At 39.9% G+C, this 9,954-nt stretch overlaps 1 protein-coding gene across 1 annotated transcript; it reads left to right on the forward strand.

Moving 5' to 3' along the window:
• Positions 1-7,060: 7,060 nt before the first annotated feature.
• On the forward strand, positions 7,061-9,627 carry edn2 (endothelin 2). The gene is made up of 5 exons (XM_015005719.2): positions 7,061-7,255; positions 7,749-7,902; positions 8,037-8,150; positions 8,887-8,961; positions 9,057-9,627. Exons 1-5 carry the CDS (start codon positions 7,195-7,197, stop codon positions 9,142-9,144), a joined length of 492 nt encoding a protein of 163 aa, XP_014861205.1. The 5' UTR covers positions 7,061-7,194; the 3' UTR covers positions 9,145-9,627.
• Positions 9,628-9,954: the final 327 nt, after the last annotated feature.

The raw sequence follows: 9,954 nt of genomic DNA on the forward strand, positions 1-9,954 counted from the left end.
TTTATCTTGGAGCAAATATTTTATTTTACATTTGTGTTTATTAGAAAAGTAGATAGTTTAGTTCCTGGTATTCATTGCTATTTCAGGAGCAATTCCACCTCTATTCTCAAGTTTTGGTAATGCCGTCCTAACCGCTTGTGTTGGGTTTATTGGTGTTTCTCAGAAAAAAACAGAAAGAAAAAAAATACTCACAAAAATCTACCTTCATGACTTATGAAAACCGTTGGCTTGAACATCCTCCTTACTTTTGGAAAATACCGTGGCGACTTGTTCATCTCGGTAATTTCATTTTGTCATTGCACAGCATAAACAAGCAGCGTGGATGTGAACGCTAACTGTCAGCGTACCGGTTTAAGTGATGCGGGTGTCTGCAGCAGGTATGTGACAATGAGGGCAGCTGGGGAGACAGGAGACGGGTGACACGAACCCACAAAAATGTTTAGCATTTCCTCATAAAAACTGTTCAATTGTAAGGATCATTGTTTAGAAATAGGAGGCTTATTTCAATGTTACCTTTGTTCTGGATTGAGAATGAAAGATGAACTTACGACTTTGTGACGACCTATTCTACTTACTAAAGCTAATATAACCTGGCTGCATAACCTCTAACCTAAACTTCGTGGATGCACCTCGGGTTTTAAATGCAGGATGTCCTTGGATTAGCTGCTTTCTAAAAGCTAGCCAATAGCTTGTCAAGGATTGCACTCAGGTGTTTCAACTTCTCATGGTGCATTCTCTTTTGAATCCACAAAAAGCCAGGTTTTCCACAAATATTTTACAAATAAGTAAGGGTTCATTCACATCATATTCATTTAGTTGGCTTTAATTAAACTCTGGTTCATTTACCTTGGCAGTCTGGTTCGTTTGGGGAGCTGTGAATTCACAATCAAACTCTGCTGCAGACCAGAGAATCAGAAAACCTTAGTCTCAGTTCAGTTAAATACAACTAAAACAAACACACAGGTCTAGTGCAAACGGGAGAGATGACTCAGGGTCTTTCACCAAAGACAAAAAAAAACAAATCCTCCAACCATCTGACGCCACTCCAGTTTTGGCTCAGGGTTTTCTTCAGAGATTTTCATGTTGTGTCCTTCAGCGGTTCTTGGTGCAGCGCCTCCACAGGCGAGGAGGGGAAAAGGTTTTATAAAATGTTTGGTTCTTTTGACAGTGCACAGAACCGCAGCAGCTGAAAAAAGTCTATCAGGCGTGAAAAGACCCAAAGAAGCACTTGCGAAGGAACCAAGAATAGGTGGAGGTCCACTGCTCCTTTTACCCATTTAAGGTATAATACCTTCATGTGGGTCTGAAAGTGTTTCATTAAAAATGCTTTAGAATATTTTCCCTTTGTAGTCACGAAAATGCTTGGTTGCTGAGAAACACCGCACCAAAATCTTTCTTAATCATTTTCCATGTTTACCTGTTATATAGTAAATGTTTCACATTTTTTTATGCAAGCATCACTTGTCTCCTCTTGCAACTCTGGCTAACCCTCATCCTCACATAGTCATGGCAGACAGGTGTGGCGGATACCCTCATCACTTACATTTTACCTTTGTGTGTCTGACATGTTGGCAGGTACGCTGCTGCAATCAAATCTTTGATCTACTCCTGCAGACGCTTGGCCCATATTTCTTTTAAGCTCACCCCGCGCCGCTATCTGTGTGAGTCACCAATGTTCGAAAACCACCAACGGTTACCAAGTTTGGTTCCTGTTCTCCGTTTCTCTTTGTGTGTTCATCAGGGCGTGGCTGCTCCGTGATGCGGTTTCAGATTCGCTGCTTTATCTTATAAAAACAAGAGAGCCTGCATCACTGAAAAAGTGTTGTAATGGAATCTGATCTTGAACAGATTGGGGAGATGAACTGCATGATGGGCTGACACACCAACACCGTACGCATCTACGCTGTCATTCTGTAACAGTGGATCCTTCCCCACTGATCAGAGACAGTTATACAACCAATCCTCAGTCTTCACCCATTCTATGCAGTTTCACTTGATTCACATCTCTCTTTAGTGTTTCATCTGGGTTTACTCCCATTCACGTGGATTCCTCTCGTAGAATTTCAGTCAAGTGGAGTGAGAAGTTGATTTTTCTGCGGTGTTTTAGAATTGTAGGCTGCCTGTAGTTTTAGCGATGGCAGAAGTGAAGGAAGCAGTTCAGTCTGTGTTGGTCACGCCTCCAAATATTAAATTAACACTAACAGTTGGCTCATTAGGCTCGGCACTTCTCTCTTTGTAGTGGAGGATGGTTACTTATAACCCTAATTTAAAATATGTAAATTCATATTCAGTTCTTGCTCCTAGTTATTTTGAATCTCATTGCCCCAAACCAGACCTGGCTGTGATTGGTTCAGCAGCTTCTCTATACTCTTATTATTATTACTCTGAGTAATAAGAAAGAATCGACTCAAAGCAGGGATAGTCTCCAGAGCAGCTTCACAACAGCGTTCCTTAAACTAAACCCAGGACAATGGAAATGTCCTGGATTTAGAATGGAAAAATGTAACAAAAATAGCCTAATGTCAGGGAAATGTCAAGTCTGCCTGGAATGCCAGAGACCCCTGCTCTCTCTTCCACCCTGGCCAGGATCACAAAGATTCCCAGGCCTGAAAAACAAACCATCTCCTCATAGCATAAAGGTTACAGAAGGTCTTTCTGTCACTGGGATTGTTCAGATTAGATTTAAGGAAATGTGCTCTGCTCACATAAACACCAGATTTTAACTCTATATGAGGAATGCTGTTGCTTCTTCTGCTCTCACTAAAATCTCCTGGACATCATCCAAACTTCTGAGCCCTTGATATTAAAATGTTTCTATTTAGTATTTAAAGCTAATATCAAACAGTCTTCTCTCCATGATTTGTGGAGGAAAATGGTCTTAATACTTGACCTGTACCAGATGAGTAGGGTGGAAATGCACTACATCTCCGCCTTAGAGATAGGGTGGAGATGCTAACTTGCGTTGATCAAGTTAGCTTCTAACTGTTGCCTTGAAAGATCTATACTAATATGATAGCTAATATAGATGTTTCTACTAAAGAGACAGTGCTAGCAGGTAGTTTCATCATGGTTTCTGATGAAAACCATCAGAAACCATGATGGTTCCTAGTTCACCAACTCAAATTCAAGACTTTTTGAAACCTTTTTAAGACTATTACGAAGGAAATTTAAGACCTGCATCACCCAAATCTCAGCTGTATATCCCATCATATTAACAACTTTGTTGAAAATTCTTCAAAAGGTCAGACAGTTGCTTGACCACAGTGTGAAGGAACTGTGCGCTAATCACAGTGGCGACCATTTTCTATGGAGTTTTAGCCACGCCAGGGAGCAAAACTGTGACATATCTGGGGCGCAGAATGCAAGTAGCCTCTAAAGGGTTGGTAATAGAAGTGAGGCAACGGCAAAGTCGAATGTAATCCAGCCGACTGTTGATATGTTTTCACTTACCGATGATCAACGCAAGAAACTAGAAAGGTCAGAGTATTTGTCCAGAGTTGCCTCAACCACTTCGTGTCACAGAACGCAATGAAGATGTCAGAAAAACACTACATCCAATTCAATTCAGATTTAAATTAAAATTACCAAAAGCACCAAAGTGCTGTACAGAATACATAAAACTATTTGAAGTACAACATAATGGCCACTATAAGGACACAAAAACAAGAAAGCTGACTCCGGCAGACGGCGAGCCGCAAACGTCTTTCCCATTTTTGCATCTTATATTGAATATACAAGGTTAAATGATCCTGCCATGACAAAATGTAATATATACGTATTCAAGGCCAAGTTACATCTTGTTTTAAGAATTTAATACATTTTAAAGACTTAATTTTAGGTACATGAATTTAAGACTTTTAAACGCTTTAAAGGATGCTGATATCGTGGCAGGCTGCACAGCTGCCTCAGCGGCTCAAACGTTTTCCCTCATCCTTTAGGAATTCTTAATGATTCTGCAATCACAGCTCAGCTTTTTGTTTGTCACCGCCTTGCATTCCTCTTTGTCCCTCAGCAGCAGGCGGAAGTGACGGGCAGATAAGAGTACATTTTTCACCCTGCCACCCTGCCAAGCAGCAAGAGGAAAGGAAGCGAGGGCCAAAGGTTACCTTCAGATTGACTCCATTTTTCCATCAGACAAATATTTACTCAAGATCTGTTTTTTTTTTCCACCTCACTGTAAACCTGTGATTGGTCCAATATCAGTCTGCACACATTTTGACATCCTTGTGGCATTTCCTTTTAACCTTAACCCTCCAAAACCAGCACACAATGCTCCAGCCGTGTTTTTTCCTCCTGTTGTTTCTCTAAGCACCTTCTATCTATCACGTTTCCAGCACAGTGCTGATGTAAAAAAATTCCTCCACCAGACTTTCCATCCAGCATTAACTAAACAATTGCACTCCTTCCTGTTTTTAAATTTGGCCGTCTGGTCCGCAATCTGAAACCATTTATGGTAAATAATGTGTAAAACAAATACATTGATGCTACTTTGATTTTATTTTGGGAGCAGATGCACCTGTGAACATCCAGGAAGAACAACACCTTAACCAGCATACTGCAGCATGACGCAGCACTGAAAATAAACTCCTGCTTTAATAACATAACATTGTTTATATGAGCATATTGTGGCACCGACCGATCAATAGAAGTCAGATGTTTCAAATCATTTAAAATTTGGATTAAATTTGGAGTCTTTGTAAAAGAAAGCTGTAATACAGGTTTCATTTTGATAAAAAGATTTTGTCTAATCACAATCATGATTTAATCATGAGTTATTTGACAGGTGTTTTTAACACTCACACGTGAGGAAACACAAGTCCTTGCAAATATATTCACTCTCCTAGAAGTTTTAGCACATTTTGATGCATTACAACCACAAAATTCAATCTATGTTAGTGAGATATTATGTGACAGACCAACACAACAGTCTGTATCGATGGCTTTCAAACAGTGTACAAATGAAAATCTGAAAAGTGTAGCATGCAAAAGTTCAGTGTGAGGACCTTCACTCTAAGTGTTGGTCATTTGAAGTCAGTAGACGTCCTGCTGTTCTGTGAAGAGGAAAGTTGGACAAAATCAGAACAAAAAAAAAAAACAGAAGAAAAACAGCCTCAGTTTGTCGGACCTAGTTGTGCTGGAACTGTCACTACTAACACTTTGATTTGAATTCCTTCATTTCTCCCACTTGTTCCTGTATCATATGCTCTCTTTGTCTCAAGTTCACCAGCCTGTAGCTCTGAAGATCACAACACGACAACGGGAAGGAATACCTGGGAGGTTTGAACGACTTTAACTCCTTAGGCTCTGTGGGTACACATTTCAATATCTGTGTATGTGGGATTAGAAGAGAGTGTGTGTCAGTGGAGTTTTACTGTAGTGTGTTTACTTAGTGGTGTGTGCGTGTGTGTGTGTGTGTGTGTGTGTGTGTGTGTGTGTGTGTGTGTGTGTGTGTGTGTGTGTGTGTGTGTGTGTGTGTGTGCGTTTGTTTGTAATACCTTGTGGGGACGATTTTCCTGACATATACTACGTTGTGGGGACCAATTGCTCCTTGTGGGGACCGGAGTCTGGAGTTCCCACAAGGGGAAACCCTGTTTTTGGGTCAGGGGTCAGAGTTAGGACTAAGGTATGAATTGAGTTTTGGTTAGGGTTAGGAAAAGGGTAAAGGTCAGGTTTAGGCTGTAGAAATGAATGGAAGTCAATGGAAAGTCCCCACAAAGATAGCAACACAAACGTGTGTGTGTGTGTGTGTGTGCGTGTGTGTGTGTGTGTGTGTGTGTGTGTGTGTGTGTGTGTGTGTGTGTGTGTGTGTGTGTAGGGGTGTGTTTGTGTTTGTGTGTGTGTGTGTGGGCTGCAGAGAGCTGATCTGGCGTATGTCTCTACGAAGGTCAAACCGTGATGCTCACCGTGGAGACGCTGCTATGACCTCACCTTCCTGCGGGGGGTGCTGACAGCCCTTCTTTTTATCCCCCTATCAGCGGCAGGGCGCATGCAAACCTTCTGCTGCCACTCACCTCTTCCTCTGGCGCTCCGGTTCCATCTCGTTCCACGTCTCTCATCTGTGGAATGAGGAAAAACAAACAAGGCTCCCTGCAGGCTGACACAGCCCCTCTCAGCCGCTGCATGCTCCTGATTTTCCAAAGAAATAATTTTATTTGTCAAAAAGTAAAAGGCAACCACCTTTTAAACCCTTGTTTGACCACAATCCAAACTCTAATTCAGTACAGAGTACCAAAACATTGTACTCAAGTAAGAGTAGCACTACTTCAACATATTTTTACTCAAGTTAAATGACTAATTTGAGAGTAAAAGAGTATTTGGTAAAAAGTCTACTCAAGTACTGAGTAACTTATCAAGTGATCAATCATTTAATATTTAAAAATTACATCATCACATCTAAAGTTAAGTGGAAATTTTCATATTTTATGGACGAAAATCCAATAATTCATGATTCATGAAAGGAACAAAAAAATAAAATCAGGTAAAATAAAAATTGTCCAAATCAGTTTCTTTCAATAAAAAAACGCATAAACTTTAACATAAAGCTGCAGGTGTTTTGTCTGGTGAATTTCTGGTTAAAACATGTTTGTTTTTCATTCAGTGGGTAGAAAATCCAGTAGTAGAAATTCTTCATGATTAAATTACTCAAGTAAAAGTCAAAATTACAGCTTTAGTAAAAATGATCCTAAAGGTACCTCTTTTTCAAAAAAGTTACTCAAGGAAATGTAACTAGTTACCACCCAACTCTGCATATTTGACTAATATAAGCATAACTACAGATAAAAGAGATAAAAGAGAATGACAGAAGATGATAAACATGTTATCTGTAAAGATGTGGTCATCATAAGCTGCTTAGAAATATTCTCATCCTGCCGTTGTTATTTTGAGTTTCCAGTCTGAATGACATTCCATGAGGAGACGGCGGCTTCACTCCGGTGACTGGAATGCTGTGTGTCACCGTGATGGAGCGGGGATGTGGGTTTTCAGGTGGAGTCTCAGCCGAGTTGTATAACAACAACCTAGCTCATAGATGTGGGAGGAGCCTGTGGGATATATAAGCAGACGCTCCTGGCTGCAGCTGAACACAAAGCACCTGTTGCTGCTGCTGCACAGAGTTCAGACATTAAACCTGCCCACCGACCTGAACGTGTCTCCTGACTGCCGCTGCTCTTTCATCCAACGCCACAAAGAACCACAATGAACCGCTTCAGGAGCAAGATGCTGGGTTTATTCATTATCTGCATGTCTCTACAAGATGGTAAGTTGTTTTTTATTATTATTATTATTATTATTATTATTATTATTTTGTTTGTAGCATTGAAACTCTTGGAAGTTGGACACTTGTTAAAGATTTCTAGACAGAGTAAAGTTCTGAAACCTGGAAGTTTTTTTATTTTTTATGATGGATTAAAAATAGAGATGCTGCTGTTTTATTTGACCAGACTTTGACCAGTAAACAGAGAGCATAAATAGAACAAGTGCAGACTTCCATGGAACACTTGACCTCGATAAGAAACACACCTTTTATTAGAGATTAAACACAATATCAGTGTAGCACTGCTGATCCCGGAACTTCTGGTCAAGATAGTGTATCATCTTAATTGGAATAAGTTAAATAACTAATAATATTTGTGCAGCAATGGGTCCACATTACACATATTGTATGTCTCTTTATGTGCATGTATGATTTATAATCACATATGCACACATTTGTAATGCTGTCTAATCTCTGGATCTCTGGTACCTGCCAGGCTGTGGACTCCCTTTATCAGACCAGAAGGAAGCAATCGTCTCAGAGCCACATCAGCGCCACATCAGGACCAAGCGCTGCTCCTGTAGCAACTGGGAAGACAGAGAGTGCATCTACTTCTGCCACCTGGACATCATCTGGGTCAACACACCGAGGTGAGGTTCCTCACAGCTTCAGACAGTGATGCTGCTGGTTGGATTTGTGTGTGAAAAGCCAAATGTCTAATAAAAGCCCAGAGATGCTTCGATAAGCTATCTCCATCTAAAAATGTTTCATTTGTCCTTGACAGCAAACTCCTTCCTTATGGCCTGGGAAGTTCTGCGTCTCGCCGTCGCCGGTCAGCCAGCCGATGTGAATGCCGCGATCCTGCAGATAAAACCTGCCATGGCTTTTGCCATAAAAGGTGAGCGATGCCTTTTTATTCTGTATACCTACCCAGCAGGAAACTCAGTATTTTCCCCCTCACGACATAATCTGGATTTGGAAGGTGCAGGTCCTTTCTGTGCAGAAGAGGGTGGTTGTTACAAATGTGCAGAATATTTTACACACGCTTGTCTTCTGATGTGATTTGAAAGTGTATCTTCTGATGTGATTTGAAAGCGTAGATCTTCCTTAAGACCAAGGAAGATCTACGTCTTCCTTGGTCTTAAGTGATACATCGAGAAAGCATGTCACCACAGAGCTAGAGAAAAGATTCAATGATCGGACGTGTGATAGTGGCCCTGTGGTATGAGGGTGGTGGCAGATAGCAAAACCTGCATTTCTCCCGAGTGACTATGGTTTATTAAAAACGCGGCTATTTTTAGGAAAGTTTACATTTCTGTTGTGGCTCAACGGAGTTGGTGTTGCGTCTTTGGTATGTTGTGGTCACAAAAGCACCACGATGGATTACTCATTATCTCTTGATGTTGTCCTTGAAGATGTTTTGTAAGGCACGTCCTGCTTTTCAGCCATAAAAATATTTACATTAGGAATCTCTTGGAATTGCCAACTTGGTCCAGAACAGTTGCACCCACAGTAGGGTCAGGTTATAGATCTCTTTTTCTAAGGCGCCAAAATGTGAGATCAAGTTCTGAAACGTGTATATTTGTGGTTTAGTTTCAGTCCTAATCTTAACGATGGCCTGTTTCTCTCCACAGTCCTGAAGACGGGAGAATGGAGGCCTTGCAAAAAGTTACCGGCACAAACAGCCACAGATTTCTTACAGCTTTAAGGTAAATAACAAAACTCACATTTTCGTTGGGTTTTTGTGGTTATTTCTGATCAACAACAAGGAGTTTCTAACCAGGACTCCTGTTTCATGTCTCAGATCTGTGGTCAAGCTCAACATGGCAATCGCAAAAGGTATTCAGTCATCAAACTCTTCAGGAGCCAAGAAAACCAAAACAAGAAGGTAAAGGACAGAAGATCCAAACAACGCTCTGACTTAATGGATCCTACCTCCCAGTGGGGTACCAGTGAGCCTCTGAGACTCCTCCAAACTCCTACTGACTCCGGAGCTCAAAGGGATTCCCCATCATGTGGAAACAGGAGTGGAGACATGAAAGCGGAAGGAGGAAAATGAAGACGTGTTTCAAACTTTGGGAGACTCCTTAGTTCTAAATGAGGAACCCTAAATGGAGGAACAAGCGTATGTCGTCTTTTTCTCCTCCATGGAGAATAATGGGCCAAATCACAGTTCATATGTAACAATTAGTCTCCCTCAGTCAGAGTCAAATATTCAAGAAAGGTCAAAAGTACCAACAGGGACTGGGAATTTGGGCTCAATGGACGAAACACCAACATTGGTTCTCTGAAAAGACCTTGAAATTGAGAACTGTGTCATTTATATCCTAGAGTCACCTTGATTTTTTCTATATATATATAGATATATAGATATATATATATAGAGAGAGATATATATCTATATATATAGATATATATATATATATCTATATATCTATATCTATATATATATAGATATATATCTATATATATATAGATATATATCTATATATATAGATATATATCTATATATATAGATATATATCTATATATATATATATCTATATATATATCTATATATCTATATATATAGATATATATCTCTATATATATATATATATATATATATATATATATATAGAGAGAGAGAGAGAGATATATCTATATATATAGATATATATCTCTATATATATATATATATATATATATATATATATATAGAG

Source organism: Poecilia mexicana, unplaced genomic scaffold, assembly GCF_051168715.1.
Source record: "Poecilia mexicana isolate PSO_F unplaced genomic scaffold, ASM5116871v1 scaffold_11, whole genome shotgun sequence".
NCBI classification, from domain to species: domain Eukaryota; kingdom Metazoa; phylum Chordata; class Actinopteri; order Cyprinodontiformes; family Poeciliidae; genus Poecilia; species Poecilia mexicana.

Bases quoted from the DNA above. Each gene is read 5' to 3' on its own strand.
- edn2 (XM_015005719.2), top strand. From the start codon at position 7,195: ATGAACCGCTTCAGGAGCAAGATGCTGGGTTTATTCATTATCTGCATG. The intron at 7,256-7,748 runs GTAAGTTGTTTT...GGTACCTGCCAG, and splicing joins CTGCATGTCTCTACAAGATG to GCTGTGGACTCCCTTTATCA. The intron at 7,903-8,036 runs GTGAGGTTCCTC...TGTCCTTGACAG, and splicing joins ATCTGGGTCAACACACCGAG to CAAACTCCTTCCTTATGGCC.